Raw genomic sequence first — 24,067 nt, 5'->3', positions numbered from 1 at the left:
ATGAGTTAGAAAAAACTTTGTACACTTCAAATGATATGTGGACTCAAATTCATTAAACTTATAAAAAGCACTACTGAATTCTAAGAAAATCCATATACTTTTTAAATGGCTTTTTAAAGAAATAATTTTTTGGAGCATGTTTTTAAAACATCGGGCAAGGATTAAAACTTTGAACCAAGTCCTTTTAGCTTGTGTGTAGTCACTGTACCACAGAGAACATTTTGGAAGAGTATGTATGATATCCAAAGCAGTAACTATCTCTGACAGTTACAGAGGCCATTTATGTTCTATATTATAGCTTAATGTAATGTCTTAATTGTATAATGAGTATGTATTAATTTTCTATTAATTTGAATAAGTCATGTCACCACATTTGCTTTTTTTTTATTTTTAAAGTGGTGAAAGTTACAAGGCAGTATGCAGTTTCTGTATGAAAAACTCAGGAGTTCCCTTACACATTCTTTAAAAACACAAAGAATTATTTAAGTAGAAATTAAATGAATTTCAGTCATAATCAAAATAAGGAATTCTGTAGTGCCCAAATGTTGTAAATCGTGGAACCATGTTATTTATAAAGAATGTGTAGAATCTTTATTATTCAGTATTTCCTGGTACTGTAAATAAAATGTCAATAAATACCAACTGTATGACTTTTTAATATCAAAGTCAAGATTGAAGTTGAAAGAATTAATTTTAACATTTTTCCAACAGTTATTTGTACTTTTACATTTACTCATAGTTAATGATTTTTAACAAACAGAATTTCTTAATTAAAACTAGCTACTCACCTTTCATTTCAGTCGATATATTCATAAATGTTAATTTGCTTTATTTCTGTATTACACAGGGTATGTCTAAATTAATAATACAGATATTCATTAACAGAATTTTTTGGTCATGTTTCCATGGTAAATGGAAATTCAAAATTAAAATACTGTCTCCTAGTCCAGGAAAAAAAACAGCAAATGAAACAAATGACTCAACTTGATTCAACTATGAGAGATTACTTGATGTTTTTGGTGAAAGTTTCAATGAATCTTTTGAGGATGTGTTCAGCTTTTTCAATCACAGTAATACCTTCTAGAATGGTCTAGAGATGGACTCTTACTCATGCACATCTGCTCAGAGTCTAATGGTTTTTTTAAGCTCTGTAATATTTATCAGGAACCTATACTGCAAACTCCACAGCAATATGGTAAATATTCTGTATAAGAATTACTTCTTTTCTGACCCTTCACTTTCAGTAAATTATGCTTTTTACCTGTGCACACAAAAACTTTTTTTTTCAACTTTATGTATACTTTCAGACAGGTCAGCAATTGCAAAAAGACTGAAATTCACTCTAAAACTGTGGTATAAAACATTTACCTTCTTCTAAATGCTTCCAGGTGTGTCTTCAGCATAAGGAGCCCTCTTTCTATAACAGTGAGACTTGAGTGTGATTCTTGTTCAAGACTGCTAGAAGCTATCATAAGACTCTCCATACACTTACTAATAAATTCTTGCTCCTTCTCCAAACCTGTTTTACCTGAAAGCCAGATATTTAAATATCTAGGTTAATCTTATATTCTTGGTTAGCTAAATTATTTGCATTTTAACAAAAAATCCTCATATAAAATATTACTTATTTAACACTATTTCAAAGCACTCACCATTAATATAATAGGAGTTAATATACTGGATAGCTGCTCGACTGACATCACCCGATTGTGCTCTCAAAGCAATCCCCCAAAATTGGTCCATACCACAGAGCTAAAGAAGAAAAATAAGGCCAAATCTGTAAATTTTATTATTTGTCAAAACAATGTAACTGAACAGAAGACTGAAATAATCAAATTTAAAACTTATAAAAAACAAAACTTTAGTATTTCATAAAGTATTAAAAATAAAGTATTAAAAAAAGGCAATTCCCATTTAGTTATTAAGCCATAATTTTTTAAAGTGATAGAAGCTTTGGAAATGTCCTCAGTTACTGAAATGTATCTTTTGTAAAAATATTTATAAAGCAGCTAATTATAGATGTGATGTTTAACTCAACAGTTTGACTATACAGTGGGGAAAAACTCATGTCCCCAAAAACATGCTGTAAAGAAGTAAAATCAACACACATGCAATTTGCATAACAATGTGTCAATGCTTTATCCAAATTACACTGTGAGAGCCACTGCTTTCAGGTATTCACAGAAAATTTAAGTGACATACTCACCCAAGTTTCCACTTAAATTTTTGATAACTATAAGATGACAAAGAATATTTTCACTAAAAACTACAAAACAATAGAAAGTGAAAGCTCTCAAAAATTAGACAGGGTGAACAAAGATATCTTCTGATAGGTGAATGAACAATTATAGTGTTAATATCACCTACTTAAAAAGCAGTATCATCTCAAAATCAGAGATGACTACTTCTTAGGTAAACCAAATCAGGTTATCTGAACTTCCCAAATTCAAACTTATAGTGAGAAACAAAGTAAGAGAAAGGTGGCAAGCTACCAGGGAAAGGATTCTAGGTACAAATCAAATTATCTGTTACCATACAGATTAAAATCAGTTTCCCTATCTTTCTTCTCCTAATACAACACCAATTTCTGAAGAAAAACTAATAAAAAGATATGAATGGATAAAAAGCTACTGCTAATTGTGCTGGGATGGAGCTGTTATGTACCCCCTTAAAAGGCCATGTTCTTTTAATACATTCTTGCGGGTGCAGACCTATTGTGGGCGGGACATTTCCGTTAGGGTGTTCCCATGGAGAAGTGACCCACCCAATTCAAGGTGGGTCTTAATACCTTACTGGGGTCCTTTATGAGGGTAAGAGAGAAATAACAACCAGAGACATTGGGAGAGAGCCACTGAAACCACAACCCAAGAGAGAAGGACCAGCAGATGTAGCCATGTGTCTTCCCATCTGAGAGAGAAACCCGGGATGCCAGCAGCCTTTGTTCAGGGAAGGTATCCTCTTGTTTGGACATTTTCATGGCCACAGAATTGTAACTTGTAACCTAATAAATCCCCATTGTTAAAAGCCAACCCATTTCTGGTATATTGCATTCCAGAAGCTTTAGCAAACTGAAATGTTAATCAAGGGAATGTCTAATGAGGAAGACTTCTAAATAACCGTCTATGCTAGGAGAGTTCAGACACAATGCATTCAACAAAACCTAGGGGCTGCCACACTAGGCAAACACACTCTAAGCCAGAGATAAGACTAGCAATTTTTGAGTCTTTAGAATCAATGAACTGATCACCACATCCCAGGGTCAAAGATGATTTATTTAGATTCTACCCAGAATAGAGGCCACCAATAGGTGACTCTTGAGTGCAACTGCCTAAGAACAACTAAAAGCATGGCATAATAACTACATTTAAAAAATCAGATCTGAAACAAACCTACTTCCAGACATGACTACAGCTTCTAGGGGACTGAAAGAATGCTTTAAAAATCAAGAAATGTTTTCATTAAACAAAACCAAGGTTATCTTTATAAACCAAATATACTTTCTAAAACCAAAAGTTAAAGCATTTCAAACCTAAGAATAAATGCCTTCATAGTAAATTCAGTGCTTGGTAGAATATATAAGCTAATTAGGTAATATAATTTGAGGGATAACAGGAAAGTTCCACAAATTGAACTAATACAACATGTCTAAAGCCATACCTCAGAGTTTGAACCACCATCGTAAGCACTGGTGGCCAATCGAGCCAAGTTACAGAGATGCTGAAACAGGTTTAAGCCAGTCATGCTAATTGTTTCAGGTTTTAGTTGTGGCATCTTAAAAATAAAGAAAGAAAGAAACACTAGTTTAGTGTAATATATTAACAAGCTTTATTTTTCTAAATTTAACTTAACAGATTTAATTTTACTGAAAACTGCAGAAGGAAATGCATCAGCTCTAATTTTTAGGGATAACTTTAAGAATTAAATAGAATACAATTTACCGAAAATTTTTATTCAGGTCATAATTAAAATCTGCCTGTAAGTATTTCAATTTTAGAGATGTCCATAGACTCAGTAAGAGGAAATGAATGAAAACATTTTCTCATTTATTGTATACTTACACATACACTTTAGGAGATTTAATGCATAATAAATCAGGGTTTAAGATTAAGATACCTGAAGTTTTATTTGCAGCTTTGTCTTAGATTTATTAAATGATAATGGGAAAAGAAGTACAAATTATTAAGCAGAAAAATGAGATAATTAAATTCATTTAGGAAAGCTGCTAACTTTCTAATTGTGGTATCTGTTAAAAGAGCACAAAAATTAGAAGAGCTTCTTTCTATTTTAACAGTGCTTCGTAAATTGTGTTTGCAGGAATCTACACATCCGGATATTGGCTTATATCTGCCCAGAAAATTGGCTGAAACCAGAGTCATTTAATGGCAAAGAGCCAAAAACACAGCTTTCACACTAGTAGATGAGGAAAACACACCTGAAAATTGGACAGTGTTATTATTGATTTAAAACAGCAAGCATCAAAAAACTCCATTTCCTGGAGTTGACTTGAAGAGTTATTCTAATTATTGTTAGTGCAACCATTTTTTTAATATAAAGTAAGTATTCATTTGGATATAAAAACCGTAAAAGGCAAAATTATAGCAAAATCTGCAGGGCAAAAATTATATAACGACTGCTGAAAAATAGTACCTTTGTCTATTTCTTTAAAAATTATGCCAAAATAGACAAAATGAACATTACAGAGTTCTTATTTCAAGAGACAAAAAGGGAATGTAAAAAACAATATAAATAATAAAACTGTCAAGACATAAAATTACCTTCTCCAGGAAAAGATGTTTGTAGGTTTCCATTCCCATGGCATGCTGATCTTTACTTCGAACTTGATTTAAAAACCAATGGAGTGCATCATCATAACACTCAGAATCTTCTACTAAACAATGCCATAAAATATCGACTTGCTCTAAACTTAATCCTAGATTTAAAATATGATACATTGTACACTTCATTAACTATATAAAAAACAATTTCACATCTTATCTTAAGATGTAAATGCACGTATTTTATTTATTTATATAAAATTTGCATAATGTATTTAATATCATAAGTCAGTTTATTATGCTTAGAAAATTTTGTGCCATGGTAACCTACAAAGTTTTGGTCATAATTCAATGTACTAGAGCACCAATACAGCCAGAAATATAAAGAAGATTTTTTATAGCATTTTACAAAAAAAAAAAAAAAAAAAAAAAATTGTAAAAAAATTCCACATAATTTTTACTTTAAAAATGTAGTGCAATATAACCCAACTAAAAAACACAACTTGTAAAGTATCCTTGAAGAGCCATTTGGTCTGGAAAATCACTCTCCATAAAATATGAAACATTACTATTCCATAATAAACATGATTTTACTGGGGCGGGGGGGGAAGGGTAAATCCCAAAAGTTGAGGAGTCAGTTCTAATTCATTCTACAAACAGGAGATAACCAGTAAGCATTATTTTTGTAAACAATGAAAAAGAGGACCCTTATGATGAACAAAGCAAAAGAGAACTGACTGCCTAAAAGGACAGACAACACAATCCATCAAGGAATACTTATCTGGGGAGTCAATGCTATAAGATGAAATCTCTATGGTGCTTTGACTCAAGTATTAAAGGACTCCAAAGTGTGGCAGAGGAAGAGAGAATAACTCTTCAGATCCAAAGAGAAAGCATTATAGGCAATCACCATCTTAATATGGATAAATAAGACCACACAAAAGGTTAGAATAAAAGCATCACAGGGATTTCTAAAGAATTATCATAGGAAGTTCCAAAGCCTGGGGTCATTTCCTGAAATCAGAAGGGTCATGATGAATTGGGAGAATCATAAGAAACCTCTCTGTTACTTGCCTCGGAAAAATTAAAAGCAGTATCAGACGAAAGAGTTTGATCAGGAAAAAGTACTCTTTAACAGTTTCTCATAGAAACAGGTAATGTGTACACTAGTTGTTCTAAGAAGAACTTGTGCCCTTGAAATTCACTGTAAATACACTAGAAACCATCTTTAGTGTACATTATAACTTGAACTCATTATGTAATCAAGATGAGAGAGGTAAATGAAGAAAATAGTTGAGTCTTCAAACTTAAAAAAAAAAGGAACTAGGCTAATTATGATGAACTATTTAATAAAATAGAAGTGTTTTCATCACCAGCTAAATCACCAACCCACATTCAATAGGCAAGATATAAGCTTCTGTTATTGTTTTAAGTTTTTAAAAGACTGTAGCTACCGGCATATTGAAAAATCAGTTTTAACATATCAGATGCAATTTCACATAACTGAGGTGAGTACATTTCAGGAACTCTGCCAATAAGATAACTACAACTATGATGTAAGAGAAGTGAAGTTTTCAATTTGGACAGTAGATACTGTAAGCCCATTCACAGAAAATTTAAACTGCGTAATATAAACAAATATGAAACTTAATGAAGAACGAAATTATTTATGCTGGTATTTGCTTTAGTTTTACTTCGCCCTGTGTAAGATCAGTTTTGTTACATTTTATATTATTTATTCGTTATATGATATCTCATAATGGTATGGTAAATGGTCTCATAATATGAAAAGAATGTTTTCTATCAAAAACAGGTGGATTACTTTTGAAATCAGTTGATATCACAATTTCAGTGGCAACTGTAATAAACAGAACTTAAAGAAGAAATTAAATTACAGATTTAAACAGTGAGATAAACGCATGACGTATCCCAAGCATAGATAAGTACTTGAAAGAGACATGATGACAATTCTCAGGCTAGGAAGATACTCACCAGTTTGACTATATTAATCATAGTAAAGAAAGATAAAGCTCTTATAATAAGGGGAGTTTAACATGAACACACACAAAAAAAATGTGGCAAATGAAAGATGACACAATCAGCTTACCAAGAGAAAGGAGCTTTGACCAACAGAATTCAAGCTTCCTTCTCTTTGGTGAGAAGATTCAATATGTAGATTTGGATACAGTCCAGCCTCTGAATATATCAGATTAACTTCCTCCCCTCTTATTACTTCCTTTTTAAAGATGAACTGTTAATGGAATTTAGTTTGAGATTAACCTAAACAAAACTGGAGTCTCCAAATGTCTCTATCACCTATGAAACACCAAGCAATTCTGGAAAAGACTAGCCCTGGTAATAATTCACAGATAATGGCTGTTTCCAACAAAAGTAGCAAGATTCTTTAATCAAAGCTCTATAAACAGCAAAATTCTATAACCAAAGACAATAAAAGATGCAATCGTCCTAAAATGACATGTTCTAACCCAAATATTTTGTTTCTGAAATGAATCCTTTGTCAAGACACTAGCATTTTCAGAAATTGAAGCAAGAAAGAGAATGTGTCAGGGTCATGCTCACATTGCTATACGATACTTGAGAGAATATTCAATAACTAGAAGATTAGGCAACAGGATGCTGTAACATAGAGAAAACATGTTTAATACTATAATGATAATCACAAAACTTGCAAGAAGACTTCAAGGGTAATGTGATTTTTTTGTGTTATCAGGCCAAAAATTTTTAAACTATCTACATAAAAGGTTTTTAAAAAAAAAACTATGGAAGGATGTATTTGAAAATGTAAAAAGGGAATCAAATCTCTTGATAAAGTGTATAATTGTTGATATAATTTAAAAGTATATTGAGACTAATTTAACCACCAAAGAAATCTAAAGGCACAAGTAGGTCTGACTGGACTCTTCCAAGAGTTCACACAAATTTTTAAAAACATACTAATAAAAACTCTTACTGAAATGATCAGGTGATCCCAGAGTTGAAAACACACAAGTCAAGAACTGAAGTCGAACTTGAACTTCGGCACTATGGCTGTACCTGTATTTTTGAAGGTCATTAAAATAATTAATTATAAGACCCTATTTCTTAATTATTTTTAAAGATTTAATGGACCTAATCTTAACTTAAAGAAGCAACATTTCATTTTAATAAGTCATAGTTATTAAATACTTGAATAATATATAACTTTAGTTACATGAAAAAATGTTCAAAAACCCAATAATTATGTTTCATCTGTTATTTCATAAATTACCAAAACCGCTACGCACTGTTATAAAAGTTACTCTACTCTCAAGTTAGATAACGCAAAAAGGACACAGGAACTCAACATGGGAGACAAGAAACAATATGCCATTTTGAAATTATGTAATATGCACATAAATTAGAAGTTAAACTACATTTTTATCTAAAAATTGCATGTTTTATATCACTGCCCCTGACTGAAAATACTATATTCCTTAAATAAGAAATACTAACAATAAAATACCATTTCCATAACTCTAGTTCATAAAGAATATAGCTTATCCATAATTGGCGTTTTTGAATGTTATGTCTAATCTAAATAACTATTATTCCTGCGTACAAAATTCAATGGCTAATATTAGAGATGCTTTGGAATCTTAAGTGGGTAACTTCATAAGGTTCCCCTTATTTGCATGTATCAACCTATGAGAAGCTTTAAACACAGCTATAACATTAATATTAGATTTCCACCAATTCTTATCCAAAGTCACTTGAATATATGCAGAGAATGTTTTTAGTGATAAAATATTAGCCAGCTACACCATCACAAACTGAAGATATACTGATACACCAGTTTTTAAATCTTCTACACATGGCCAAAACTTTCTAATACTAGTATTCAATTATAAAAAAAGAAATTGTTTTAAATCAACGGTATGTTAAATATATTCAGAAGCAAATATTTACAGTACTTAGAATACCCTGATACATAAGACAAAGACAAAGATTTCTGAAAAATATATTTACTTTTGATTTCAGAAAACAATGACTTTGAACGGAACTCAAGAATGAAGTTAACCACCTCCAAAACATCACATATCCTGCATTTAAAAAAGGATTAAAAATAAAAGTAATCTCCTAAAATCAATCTACTTAAAATTCACCCAGCCTTTTTTTTTTCTCTTACAATTTTTATAACTAAAAAAAATTTCTGTTTGAAACAAAAAAGGCAAGGAACACTGAAAAATTATCTTTCAGAGGAAAGACAATTCATGCCAAAACATACTCAACCTAGTTGAGAGATACTTACAGTGCATGTTTTTGTCTTCCATCTCTTACAGCTTCAATGTAGTATACCAAATTATCAAAAAAAAGCTTCATCATATTTAGTTCTTTCTCTGCCCACCTGGACCAAGAAAAAGAAAAACTTATTTTAAAGGTGGCAGGGTGAGAGAATAAACTTCTGCTGAGACAGGAAAAATATCTATTTTTAAAATCTTCCAATGTTAAACTTTAGTCACAAGTTAACAAATTCTACTAACCTGACCTCTTGAAGTCTGTTTGCTGGTTACCTGAAGAAAATCTGAGAGGATGAGGGGTAACATTTTCCAATTTTAAAATATGGGTTATAGGTGTAAGTTTTAAGAGATGTGTCAAACATGAGTGCTTCTGCCTAGCACATAACAGATGCACAATAAATGGAGGTTTTCATTTTTAACACAACAGGAACTCAGAGCTCTTTTAAATGATCCATTTTATGAGATTTAGGATATAAGTCTCATGTTGTAATGGAAACCATGGAACTGCCCATAAGTGAGCTTACTTACAATTAATTTTAAAAAACAAGCTAAAAATATTTCAACTCAATATATTTACATTCAGGTACTTGATAAGTAACATTCAGAGACTGCCACTTGCAGAACATTATACCCTTTGTTACCTCTAAAATAATCTGACAATTACTGATTAATATGAACTATCTCAGTTGATTACAATATGATACCAAGTTAGCTCAAGGTGAATCCCCCTACTGCATTAGAATTTTGTGATTTAGCATTGAAAAATTTGGCGGAGAACCAATGAAACAGGACTAACCCCATTCTTGTACTTATGCGATGCTAAAGGCTTGCCCCACCTATCTTTTTAGCATCTTAAAGACACTCCTTGCACTCACAAACAGAACTGTCAATACCTTAACCAAAGAAAGAGCCTTTGTACGATACTCCTAAAAACTAGGGTTCAGTTTAAACATATTCCTTTATAAAGAACAATAAACTCAGCAGGGAAGATGACTTAGAAGAACTAACTTCATCATATTTGAAAATATAGTACAGACATCTGAGCATTTTTTAATGGTATTCATTTTTAAGTCAAACAAGTGCTCTTATCACCCAAGCTTAGATTTGAGAAGGAAGCAGGTAAAAAGCCACCCCCCTAAACCTCACAAAGGAATCCTTCAAGAGGTTTGTTTTCTCCTAAAATTCAAGTGTCTCTGACATTTCTCCAGAAGTCTATGTAGAGTGAAGCAAATAATACATTTTATTAGATTAATAAAAAGCGGTTGACAACTTTCTCTAAAAGACTACAGGAAAATCAGATCAATTTCATATCAAAGTAGTATTTTGAAAGAATTTATTTAAACATTTATTAATAAGTTCTCTCAATTAAAGAAGTAAGGCGATATCAGGATTATCCCTAACATGAACTAATTCATGGTAAGATTATCTCTAACTTGAACCAATTCCTAGTAACAGGAAATATTAAAGGCATCCTAGAATGTTTATTTAGTGTGGCACCTTTCAGAAATGCTCTGCTGTGACCAGATATACTAAAAATTTTCTCCCTAAAATTAGAGCTTTAATACAATTTACAAAGTCTACAAAAGTCAGATTTTTCCACTGTACTGATAAGGTATCCTCTCCATGGGGCTTTCTGGCAAAGACAACACTCTGAGAAATCCAAGAAAACATTGAAACTACATGAAACTCAAAATTTCCTGGTGCAGAATAAAACCTGATAAACAGTAAGTTATTCAAAAGTTTGATTGTTATTAACTATAATTTGCAAAAGTTGTAAATATTTTTCTTTCTTTTATTTACTTACATTGTAATCCAATGTGTATCGTAACTGCTCCCAAACTGCTGAAAGGTACCAAACAGTTTTGGAAGAAGACGAAGTGAAATTACTACTGATCTGAAAGAGCAAAAACAGATATTTATAGAAAAAAAAATGATTTTTAATGATTTTCACTCATTCTATCTTTTTACAGAAATTTGACTATTTATAATCTTAAATACAAAAGGATTTAATGAGCTTTACCTATAAATATTTAAATTTATTTTATACTTTAGGGCAAGAAATATAATTTTTAAAATTCAAACATAAGACTTTTAAAGTTAAATACAACATAATTTTCTGAGTATAAATGCAAGTGAACATTCCAAAGTTCACAGCAGTATTATTCACAACTGCTGAAAGACAGAAGCAACCCAAGAGTCCAAAAACATATGAATAAACAAAACATGCTACATACATACAATGGAATATTATTCAGCCATAAAAAGTTCTGATACATTCTACGAGGATCAACCTTAAAACATGAAGTTCAGTGAAATAAGGGAGACACAAAAGGACAAGTACTGCATGATCTCACGGATATGAATTAGAATATGCAAATTCATAAAGTCAGAAATTAGAATACAGATTACCAGGGTGCAGAGTGTGGGTAGGAAATGGGGAGTTAATGCTTAATTGCTATGGAGTTCTGTTTCAGGTGATGGAACAGTTTTGGTAATGGCTGGTGGTTACAGTAACACAACATTGTGACTTTAATTAACATCACTGAACTGTATACCTGAAAGTGGATAAAATGGGAAATTGTAGGTTATATAGATCTTACCAGAATAAAACTTTTAAAAACCACAGAACTGAACAACATGAACAGTGAACCCCAATGAAAACTACGGATTGTGGATAATGGTATAATTACAGTAATGTTGTTTCATCAGTAATAATATGAGTGCCATTATGCTGCAAAGTGTTAGTGACAGGGAGGACTGTGTGTGTGAAGGGTGGTATATGGGAGCTCTGTACTTTCTGCATGAATTTCCTGTAAATCTGCAACTTCCCTAATTGAAAAAAACATTAAATTGAAAAAAGAAGCAGATGAAGGACATTTAAATGTACTTTTGTTCATCAACGTATTATTTTAAAAATCATGAGTGCTTCTGGGGTTTAACCAAGGGAAACAGAGAGCAACAGCTTAGGTAAGTCATTTAGAGCAAGACTTCTCAAACAGCAATGTACATTTGATTCACCTGGGGAATAAAAAGCAAATTCTTATTCAGTAGGTCAGAGGTAGGCCTAAGATTCTTCATTTCTAACAACTCACAAGTGATACTCAAACTGCTGGCTACAGACAACATTTTGGGCAGAGAATCTACGAGCTTTATTCCCACTAAATAAATCATCATCTTCTCTCCAATTGTCACTTGATATTATTTGCATCCAAGTTGAGAACCACTGCCTTATAAGCCACGTTAGTAAAGGAATCATGCTAAATCCCTGAAGCATGAAGGGACAGAAAAAGGATAAGAAGTTACTCTATAATCTCAAGCAGATGTGAGCATGCATATTCTCTGAAAGGAACTGGTATAGGAAGATATTTACATACAAATCCCAGAAATCTTGGTAGGAAAGTTGTATGAGCTTTAAAAGAAGCAGGAAAACCACTAACGACAAACTTAATCTCTATAGCTCTGAAGTCAATATTGCTTCATGAAAGAATGTACCAGAATTTTTCAAAAGAAGAAAAGAAAAATTGGCACCCCACCCACAGTGTGGTATACATGTAAGTAACCAACATTACCCAATCTTTTTGAGAAAAGAACCAGGGATAGGAGAGGAGTATGGGAATACGGTAGAATAGAAAGCTCCAAGATTTAATCCGTCCACAACAACTATTAAACAGGAAGGAACTGTCTGAAATAAGTATTTTGAAACTCTGCAGGCCAGGAGAACACTGTATAGCATCCAGAGAAGAGCAGGAGGAAAAGAGCTGGGAAATTATGGTAAAGACCAGTAATATGCTCTCCTCTCTTTTCCCAGTATTACCAGGGCCCATCTTCTAGGCCACCTTGGGGTCCAGCTTCTGGCTAGCTCACTTGTGACAGCAAAGGATGCAAAATCCTTGACCTCAAGACCAGGGATAGTAATGGCAGACTGCAGATCATGGCTTTTGATTGGGGACTTCTGATGGCTGGGGGGCCCCAGCTCTGACAGCAGTCATTGTCTCAACCCACTCCATACAAAGGCCCAGGAGGGAGAATACTTAAAGAAGCTATGTTTCCAGGGCTGTGGAGGGCAAGTTCAAGGGCTGCATTTGCCAGGCCAGTCAAGAAAGTATAGCTTTGGGGAGCCCTGGAAGGAGGCTGGCACCCTTTCTGATCCTCTCCCCAGGACAAGTTAGAGTCAGTCTGCATCCCCTTTGTGGGTACCTGGCCCGATTTCAGCTGGGAAGCTCCTCTATAGCATAGCCCCCTCCCAGAATTCGCCCTCCAGGAGAAATAGTTTGAAAAAACAAAAGCAGTGTAAGAAACTATAGAGGACGGCAATCTGGGGCAAAGTCTTGCCTACCCAGGAGAGGGAAGTCCTGCCTCCTGGGAAACAGAGGGACTATTCAAAACAGGGAAACTCTAAAACAGCTAATAAGCACAAGTCCAGGACAGAAAAGACCCTGCACACTGCATTTGCCTTGGGGAGACCTTCCTGATAGGAGGGCTGAAACTCAAGAAAATCTGTCTTAATCACCAGCTGGTTACAAAACCAAGAAACAGACATCTCAGGGAATAAATCCCAGAGTCAACATTTTAAAATATTAAAATGTACAGGGTGCAACAAAAGAGTTGGAAACAAGAAATAGGAAATGATGGCCCACACAAAAGAAGAGTTGATAAAAATCCAGAAAACACCAAGGAAGACCAGAATGTGGACATAACAAAGACTAAAAAAATTATCTTAAAAATGCTCAAGAAGATAAAGGAAAATAGAGAAAAAACTGAAGGATACCAGGAATAAAAGGAATGAGCAATATGAGAATCTTAGTAAGAAGATAAAAAATTTTAAAAAGGAACCAAACAGAACCGCTGGAGCTGAAGACCACAGTAACTGAAGTGTAACATGCCCAGGAGGGTTCCAATAGAAGACTGGAGCTGGCAGAAGAATCAGCTAACTCAAAGACAAGAAAATGGATTATCAGTCAAGCTGAGGAACAAAAAGCAAAAAGAATTATTAAAAGCAAAAATAGCCTAAGACACCTCTGGGACACCATCAAACGTACCAATATAGACATTATGGGAGTCCTAGAAGGAATATTCAAAGAAATAATGACAGGGAACTTCCCAAACTTTGCAAAAGACTTGAGTATGCACATCCAAGAAGCCCTGAGAACACCAAACAGGATAAACACAAAGAAAAATACACCCCATCATATACTGATCATCATATACTGATCACACGATCAAATGCAAAGGACAAGGAGAGAGTTCTGAAAATGTTTTATGTACAAGGGAGTTCCAATTATATCATGGGCTGATTTTTCATCAGAAATGAGAGGCAATTCTATGTTAAATAACACCTTTCCATCACCCCTGGGACCTCTTTATTACTCGTACCCTGATTTATTTTTCTTCATTCATCATCACCTAATGAATATTTATTTAATGTGTCTACCACAAGAATATGTTCTATGACAACAAAGACTCTGTTGTATTCATTAAAAATCCCTGGCACCCGGTGCACATTGAACATATATTTGCTTAAACAATGAACGAGAAAAGTAAAGGGAAGACTTTTTTAAGGAAGGAGGAAGATGAACAGTGCAAAATGCTTTATAACATTTATGAAGGATGAGGACAGAAAAAAGTATTTCCAGCTGACAAAACAAATAACTTGTTAGTAGGAAAGAGGACCAACACCATATGGGTATAAATTAAGGAATATACAGTCAGTCAAAAAGTAAGAGACATAAAGTGCCTGGTCTTCATCAAGTGCCAAGTAAGTATTGTTTTAAATAAATGAAGATATGCTGTTGCACAGTAATGGTGCTGGGGAAAACGGACCACGGGGGATGAAGAGGAGTTAACTGTAGATTCTTGCCAAAAATCATTTATCAAAACTTCAGAAAGATTAGTTACGTGTTTTTCCTAAAACTTAAGATATAAAAATAGAATAAAAAGATGACTGTTTATTCAACCTAAGTCTTTACAAGCATAAAGTCAACAGGAGAAATCACAATTAAAAAAAGATATAGAAAAACATCACCTTAAATCACAAAAGCAAATGGGTTTTAAAATACAGGCAAACCAAGACTAGAAAAAGGTATTATATCTTATTTTCTTTAAGAACAAATTGTGCCAATTCTTAAAGTGTATGGCAGTTTTGTATTTTCTGAAAACCTTATTAAATTGATGAGCTCTCTTGCAGTCATTAATGTTAAGGTTCTATGTTGTTTAAATTGTATTACTTCCCAAAAGTTGTCTGCAATGAACATGTCTCAATTTTACAAAATGTAATACAGAAGCAGGCATATATGACTGGCAATAGAGAATAGGAAACCAGAGATCCAGTTGAGAGGATCATAGTAGTTCATGTTAAAAACCGGAATGTAGCAGGGTGGTTACATCCACACATATCCTAAGGGAGAAATGAGGGAATGCTTTACTCCACAATATACAATGTAAATACGGAATTATCAAGGAACATTCCCATCTTACATGACCCAAGCAAACAAGTTCAACGAGTTTTTCCTAAGATTATCAGGAAAATTCTAACTTTTCCAATTTTTCCCCATTTGAAAAAAAAAAAAACAATCTCAAAGAACACAGAAGACACAAATTTTAAGTACTGTTAATTCAGTATTTTTTAAGAAATGACCAAATCCAAATTCAAAGTGATTCAAACACTAAAAAATTTTGTTTAAATTGAAAATGGAAATTTATAAGGAAAAATAACAAAGTACTGCTTTTAGACCGAAAACCAAGAATATATATATAGGATGGAGATTTCTTTACTTTGCGACCAAATGAATTTATATCTCATTGTTAAAGTAAAATTCACAAGATCAAACCTACCAACTTGTCCCAATTCAGATTATGTTGTAGAATTCCTCCTATAACAACTATGAGATATTACGGCTACTTAACTTTTTTGCCACATGTTATTTTGATTGCTATGTCTACCATTCAAATTCACAATTCACACAGTCTTCCAAGGGTGAAAATTTCAAATACCAAAACACACAATCCTAGATAACAATAGGTTTAGGATAAAAACCTATGATCCACAGCAACCAAGTTTCCACAAAAAAGATTTCACCCTAATTGCCATAGTTCTTTGCTTGATTGTAAGAGTTTCTGATGTAACCAAAAGCATATTACTAGGCAATTTTAAGTTGCTTTAGTAGAACATAGACATTTTCTAGGAGTCTTTACAGTTTATGACATCTGGTCGATTTTTTTCTAAGCATGGACAGAACACTTTAAGAACACTGATGTGTTCTACAGAATGCATTCAGTCATTATAATTTAAAGTATGAAAAACTGACATGAAAATCCTACACACTGTATAGTTTTTAGGAAGGGAAAGCAAAGCAAAATATGAACATTTCTTAATTATATGAGCAGGTATTTATGTAAACAGGATCCCTGATACATGCAGTCATTTTACCCAAGCAATCTTTTGTACACACAGGCAAAGAATTTGAACATATCGGTTAAAGTACCTATAGTCTTCAAGAAAGGCCCCAAATAGCAGATAGGATAATTCCCAGGAGGAGTAAGTGAGGCGGACCAAGCTTCTCCTCCATGAAAGTAACTACAGGGGGCTGGAGGATGCTCAGGACCACGGTTTCAGGGTGTGACCAGCCACAGAGGGACCCCAACATACGTGGAGGGGATGCCAATGAAAATGCCAGTCAGTCAGCAGTTCTAGGGACAAGGTGAATTTGTTCCCGCCTCCCGGATGGCAGCAACAAAACCACAGCCAGGCAAGGGAGTGAGCAGTGGCTCTCCACTCCCATGCACCTACCCTGACAGGTGGCTGGGGGTTGATCCCCCACAATCAGCTGGCAGGGAGTTCCCATGAGGGAACCCAGCAGACAGCATTTACTCTCCCCCCAACCCCCACAGAAGTGTGTGGAGGAGGGGGATGGCATCAGCAACAAGCAATGAAGAGAGAGGCGCCATGCCAAAAATCAAGGAGCCCCTCCCATACCCCAGAGACTCCTGGGCACAAGGCAGGCAGAGAACCAGGCAGGCAGGGCCCACATTCCACCTGCAAGGTGCCCCTGAGTGGACACCCTGTCGACCTGCTCAGGGCCCACGTCACAGCCCCAGGACAGGTAGTCGCCAGTGCACAAGGAGACCCGGTGCACTGCCTGGTTCGCCGCCCAGTTTGGACTCCACCCACTGCACAGGAGAAATTCAAAGAAGACCTACTTGAGAGCACCATCTGCTGGTAGGTTAGGGAAACTGCACTTCCGCAAGCTGTACCTCAAGTGCACTATCTGCTGGTAGGATTCGGAAACTGCAATCCAGCAAACCAAATTATACATTTAAAAGCTCAAATAATTCTGCAATTCCCAAAATAACCCTATCAGGACAGGCAAATGCCCTGAAACCAACAGAAAATTACAAAACACCTGAAGGATCTAGAAGATATAGACAAGCCAAACGAACAAATTAAAAACCGGAAGACACACAAAATTTGGAGCAATTAATAAACAAGTAGAAACAAATCTCCAAAATAACTTCAACAAGATGGCTAAAGACATAAAGGAAATCAAAAAGACTCTACAAGAGCATAAAGAAGAATTTGAAAGAGTAAATTTAAAAATAGCAGACCTTATGGAAACAAAAGACACTGTGGATGAAATTAAAAATATACTAGAAGGGCAGGGCAAGATGGTGGATTGGTGAGGTGTATGTTTTAGTTACTCCTCCAGGGAAGTAGGTAGAAAGCCAGGAACTGCGTGGACTGGAAACCGCAGAGCAATTTGACTTTGGGCATACTTCATACAACACTCATGAAAATGTGGAACTCCTGAGATCAGCGAAATCTGTAACTTTTTGCGGCCAGGGGACCCGCGCCCCTCCCTGCCAGGCTCAGTCCCGGGGGAGGAGGGGCCGTCAGCGCTGGGAAGCAGAAGGGAGAACTGCAGTGACAGCCCTTATCGGAAACTCATTCTACTGATCCAAACTCCAACCATAGATAGACTGAGACCAGACACCAGAGAATCTGAGGGCAGCTAGTCCAGCAGAGAGGAGACAGGCATAGCAAAAAAACAGCAAGAAAAACTCAAAATAAAAGCGGAAGCTTTTTGGAGTTCTGGTGAACATAGAAAGGGGAAGGGCAGAGCTCAGAACCTGAGGCTCATTTGCAAATCCCAAAGAAAAACTGATCTCTCTGCCCCCTGGATCTTTCCTTAATAGCCGTAATTGCTTTGCCTCTTAGCATTTCAATAACCCATTAGATCTGCCAGGAGGGCCCTTTTTTTTTTTTTTTTTTTTTAATCTTTTTTCCTTTTTCTAAAACAATTACTCTAAGAAGCCCAATACAAAAAGCCTCGAAGACTTGCAATTTGGGCAGGTCAAGACAAGAGCAGAACTAAGAGAGCTCTGAGACAAAAGGCAATAATCCAGTGGCTGAGAAAATTCACTAAACACCACAACTTCCCAAGAAAAGGAGGGCTTACGCTCCCAGCCATCATACTGGTAGACAGGAAACACTCCTGCCCATCGCCAGCCCCATAGCCCAGAGCTGCCCCAGACAACCCAGTGAGACGGAATTGCTTCAAATAACAGGAACACACCACAAAACTGGGCGTGGACATTAGCCTTCCCTACAACCTCAGCTGATTGTCCCAGAGTTGGCAAGGTGGAGCAGTGTGAGTTAACAAAGCCCCATTCACCCATCATTTCAGCAGACTGGGAGCCTCCCTACAGAGCCCAGCAGCCCAGAACTGCCCTGAACTGCACAGGCATCCCTCAACAGAGGACCAGCGGGTGCAAGGCCTGGAAGAGGGACCCACTCGCAGGTCTCAGGGGCCACACGCCAATACCAAGGACTTGTGGGTAAGTGGCAGAGACAAACTGTGGCAGGCCTGAACTGAAGGATTAGACTATTGCAGCACCTTTAAAACTCCAGGAACACCAGGGATATTTGATTGTTAGAGACGCCCCCTCTCCCTGGCAGCCCAGACACATGCCCCTTATACAGGGCGGGCAACACCAACTACACACGCAAGCTTGGTACACCAATTGGACCCCACAAGACTTACTCCCCCATTCACCACAGAGGCAAAGCAGGGGAGAACTGGCTTGAGGGGAACAGGTGGCTCATGGATGCCACCTGCTGGTTAGTCAGAGAGTGTACTCCACGAAGCTGTAGATCTGAAAAATTAGAGATAAGGATTTCAATTGGTCTACAAATCCTAAAAGAACCCTATCAAGTTCAGCAAATGCCAAGAGGCCAAAAACAACAGAAAATTTTAAAGCATATGAAAAAGCAGATGATATGGATAACCCAAGCCCAAGCACCCAAATCAAAAGGTGAGAAGAGACACAGTACCTAGAGCAACTAATCAAAGCACTAAAGATGAACGACGAGACCATGGCACGGGATATAAAGGACATCAAGAAGAGCATGGAACAGGATATAAAGGGCATCAAGAAGACCCTAGAAGAGCATAAAGAAGACATTGCAAGACGAAATTAAAAAAATAGATGAGCTTATGGAAATTAAAGAAACTGTTGACCAAATTAAAAAGATTCTGGACACTCACAGTACAAGACTAGAGGAAGTTGAACAAAGAATCAGTGACCTGGAAGATGACAGAATGGAAAATGAAAGCACTAAAGAAAGAATGGGGGAAAAAATTAAAAAAATCGAAATAGACCTCAGGGATATGATAGAGAATATAAAACGTCCAAAAATAAGACTCACTGCTGTTCCAGAAGTAGAAGAAAGGGGTAAAGGTCTAGGAAGAGTATGCAAAGAAATTGTTGGGGAAAACTTCCCAAATCTTCTAAACACCATAAATACACAAATCATAAAAGTCCAGTGAACTCCAAATAGAATAAATCCAAATAAACCCACTCCGAGACATAGTTTGATCACACTGTCAAATACGGAAGAGAAGGAGCAAGTTCTGAAAGCAGCAAGAGAAAAGCAATTCACCACATATAAAGGAAACAGCATAAGACTAAGTAGTGACTACTCAGCAGCCACCATGGAGGCAAGAAGGCAGTGGCAGAACATATTTAAAATTTTGACTGAGAAAAACTTTCAACCAAGAATACTTTATCCAGCAAAGCTCTCCTTCAAATTTGAGGGAGAGCTTAAATTTTTCACAGACAAACAAACACTGAGAGAATTTGCTAACAAGAGACCTGCCCTACTGGAGATACTAAAGGGACCCCTACAGACAGAGAAACAAAGAAAGGACAGAGAGACTTGGAGAAAGGTTCAGTACTAAAGAGATTCGGTATGGGTACATTAAAGGATATTAATAGAGAGGGGGGAAAATATATACGACAAACATAAACCAAAGGATAAGACGGCTGATTCAAGAAATGCCTTCACGGTTATAACACTGAATGTAAATGGATTAAAGTCACCAATTAAAAGATAAAGAATCGCAGAATGGATCAAAAAAAATGAACCATCAATATGCTGCATACAAGAGACTCATCTTAGACATGGGGACACAAAGAAACTGAAAGTGAAAGGATGGAAAAAAATATTTCATGCAAGCTACAGCCAAAAGAAAGCAGGTATAGCAATATTAATCTCAGATAAAATAGACTTACAATGCAGGGATGCTTTGAGAGACAAAGAAGGTCACGACATACTAATAAAAGGGGCAATTCAACAAGAAGAAATAACAATCCTAAATGTTTATGCACTGAATCAAGGTGCCACAAAATACATGAGAGAAACACTGGCAAAACTAAAGGAAGCAATGGATGTTTCCACAATAATTGTGGGAGACTTCGACACATAACTCTCTCCTACAGATAGATCAACCAGACAGAAGACCAATAAGGAAATTGAAAAGCTAAACAATCTGATAAATGAATTGGATTTAACAGACATCTACAGGACATTACATCCCAAATCACCAGGATACACATACTTCTCTAGTGTTCACAGAACTTTCTCCAGAATAGATCATATGCTGGGACATAAAACAAGCCTCAATAAATTTAAAACGACTGAAATTATTCAAAGCACATTCTCTGACCACAATGGAATACAATTAGAAGTCAATAACCATCAGAGACTTAGAAAATTCACAAATACCTGGAGGTTAAACAACACACTCCTAAACAATCAGTGGGTTAAAGAAGAAATAGCAAGAGAAATGGCTAAATACATACAGACGAATGAAAATGAGAATACAACATACCAAAACCTATGGGATGCAGCAAAAGCAGTACTGAGGGGGAAATTTATAGCACTAAACATATATAAAAAAGGAAGAAAGAGCCAAAATCAAAGAACTAATGGATCAACTGAAGATGCTAGAAAATGAACAGCAAACCAATCCTAAACCAAGTAGAAGAAAAGAAATAACAAGGATTAAAGCAGAAATAAATGACATAGAGAACAAAAAAACAATAGAGAGGATAAATAGCACCAAAAGTTGGTTCTTTGAGAAGATCAACAAGATTGACAAGCCCCTAGCTAGACTGACAAAATCAAAAACAGAGAAGACCCACATAAACAAAATAATGAATGAAAAAGGTGACATAACTGCAGATCCTGAAGAAATTTAAAAAATTATAAGAGGATACTGTGAACAACTGTATGGCAACAAACTGGATAATGTAGAGGAAATGGACAATCTCCTGGAAACATATGAACAACCTAGACTGACCAGAGAAGAAATAGAAGACCTCAACCAACCAGCTACAAGCAAAGAGAGCCAATCAGTCATGAAAAATCTTCCCACAAATAAATGCCCAGGGCCAGATGGCTTCACAGGGGAATTCTACCAAACTTTTCAAAAAGAATTGACACCAATCTGACATAAACTCTTTCAAAAACATTGAAGAAAATGGAACACTACCTAATTCATTTTATGAAGCTAACATCAATCTGATACCAAAACCAGGCAAAGATGCTACAAAAAAGAAAAACTACTGGCCAATCTCCCTAATGAATATAGATGCAAAAATCCTCAACAAAATACTTGCAAATCGAATCCAAAGACACATTAAAAAAATCATACACCATGACCAAGTGGGGTTCATTCCAGGCATGCATGGATGGTTCAACGTAAGAAAATCAATCAATGTATTACAACACATTAACAAATCAAAAGGGAAAAATCAAATGATCATCTCAATAGATGCTGAAAAAGCATTCGACAAAATCCAACATCCCTTTTTGATAAAAACACTTCAAAAGGTACGAATTGAAGGAAACTTCCTCAATATGATAAAGAGCATATATGAAAAACCCACAGCCAGCATAGTACTCAATGGTGAGAGACTGAAAGCCTTCCCTCTAAGATCAGGAACAAGACAAGGATGCCCGCTGTCACCTCTGTTATTGAACATTGTGCTGCAAGTGCTAGCCAGGGCAATCCGGCAAGACAAAGAAATAAAAGGCATCCAAATTGGAAAGGAAGAAGTAGAACTGTCATTGTTTGCAGATGATATGATCTTACATCTGGAAAACCCAGAGAAATCGACGATATAGCTAGTAGAGCTAATAAACAAATTTAGCAAAGTAGCGGGATACAAGATTAATGCACATAAGTCAGTAATGTTTCTATATGCTAGAAATGAACAAACTGAAGAGACACTCAAGAAAAAGATACCATTTTCAATAGCAACTAAAAAAATCAAGTACCTAGGAATAAACTTAACCAAAGATGTAAAAGACCTATACAAAGAAAACTACATAACTCTATTAAAAGAAATAGAAGGGAACCTTAAAAGATGGAAAAATATTCCATCTTCATGGATAGGAAGGCTAAATGTCATTAAGATGTCAATTCTACCCAAACTCATCTACAGATTCAATGCAATCCCAATCAAAATTCCACAACCTACTTTGCAGACTTGGAAAAGCTAGTTATCAAATTTATTTGGAAAGGGAAGATGCCTCAAATTGCTAAAGACACTCTAAAAAAGAAAAACCAAGTAGGAGGACTTACACTCCCTGACTTTGAAGCTTATTATAAAGCCACAGTTGCCAAAACAGCATGGTACTGGCACAAAGATAGACATATAGATCAATGGAATCGAATTGAGAATTTGGAGACAGACCCCCAGATCTATGGCCGACTGATCTTTGATAAGGATCCCAAAGTCAATGAACTGGGTCATAATGGTCTTTTCAACAAATGGGGCTGCGAGAATTGGACATTCATATCCAAAAGAAGAGGACCCCTACCTCACATCCTACACAAAAATTAACTGAAAATGGACCAATGATCTCAATACAAAAGGAAGTACCATAAAACTCCTAGAAGATAATGTAGGAAAACATCTTCAAGACCTTGTATTAGGCGGCCACTTCCTAGACTTTACACCCAAAGCACAAGCAACAAAAGAAAAAACAGATAAATGGGAACTCCTCAAGCTCAGAAGTTTCTGTACCTCAAAGGAATTTGTCAAAAAGGTAAAGAGGCAGCCAACTCAATGGGAAAAAATATTTGGAAACCATGTATCTGAGAAAAGACTGATATCTTGCATATATAAAGAGATCCTACAACTCCATGATAATAGTACAGACAGCCCAATTATAAAATGGGCAAAAGATATGAAAAGACAGTTCTCTGAAGAGGAAATACAAATGGCCAAGAAACACATGAAAAAATGTTCAGCTTCACTAGCTATTAGAGAGATGCAAATTAAGACCACAATGAGATACCATCTCACACCGATTAGAATGGCTGCCATTAAACAAACAGGAAACTACAAATGCTGGAGGGGATGTGGAGAAATTGGAAGTGTTATTCATTGTTGGTGGGACTGTATAATGGTTCAGCCACTCTGGAAGTCAGTCTGGCAGTTCCTTAGAAAACTAGATATAGAGTTACCATTCGATCCAGCGATTGCACTTCTCGGTATATACCCGGAAGATCGGAAAGCAGTGACACGAACAGATATCTGCACGCCAATGTTCATAGCGGCATTATTCACAATGGCCAAGAGATGGAAACAACCCAAATGTCCTTCAACAGATGAGTGGATAAATAAAATGTGGTATATACACACGATGGAATACTACACGGCAGTAAG

General features: G+C 35.7%; 1 protein-coding gene across 5 annotated transcripts in view; it reads right to left on the bottom strand.

The window, feature by feature from the left end:
- Positions 1-24,067, bottom strand: part of USP34 (ubiquitin specific peptidase 34) — a 371,878-nt gene that overhangs the window by 169,496 nt on the left and 178,315 nt on the right. For all 5 annotated transcript variants that reach the window (XM_037806728.1, XM_037806730.1, XM_037806731.1 and 2 more), the window contains exons 19-25: positions 10,857-10,946; positions 9,064-9,159; positions 7,747-7,829; positions 4,776-4,930; positions 3,658-3,771; positions 1,653-1,752; positions 1,369-1,528 (exon numbers count right to left, since the gene is read on the bottom strand). In XM_037806728.1, the coding sequence (XP_037662656.1) occupies positions 1,369-1,528; positions 1,653-1,752; positions 3,658-3,771; positions 4,776-4,930; positions 7,747-7,829; positions 9,064-9,159; positions 10,857-10,946 (798 nt within the window). The remainder of the gene's footprint in view (positions 1-1,368; positions 1,529-1,652; positions 1,753-3,657; positions 3,772-4,775; positions 4,931-7,746; positions 7,830-9,063; positions 9,160-10,856; positions 10,947-24,067) is intronic.

The sequence above is a fragment of the Choloepus didactylus genome, chromosome 17, assembly GCF_015220235.1.
Source record: "Choloepus didactylus isolate mChoDid1 chromosome 17, mChoDid1.pri, whole genome shotgun sequence".
Lineage (NCBI taxonomy): Eukaryota > Metazoa > Chordata > Mammalia > Pilosa > Megalonychidae > Choloepus > Choloepus didactylus.
The sequence above is the reverse complement of the archived record's forward strand: the minus strand, read 5'-3'. Positions and strand labels throughout refer to the sequence as shown.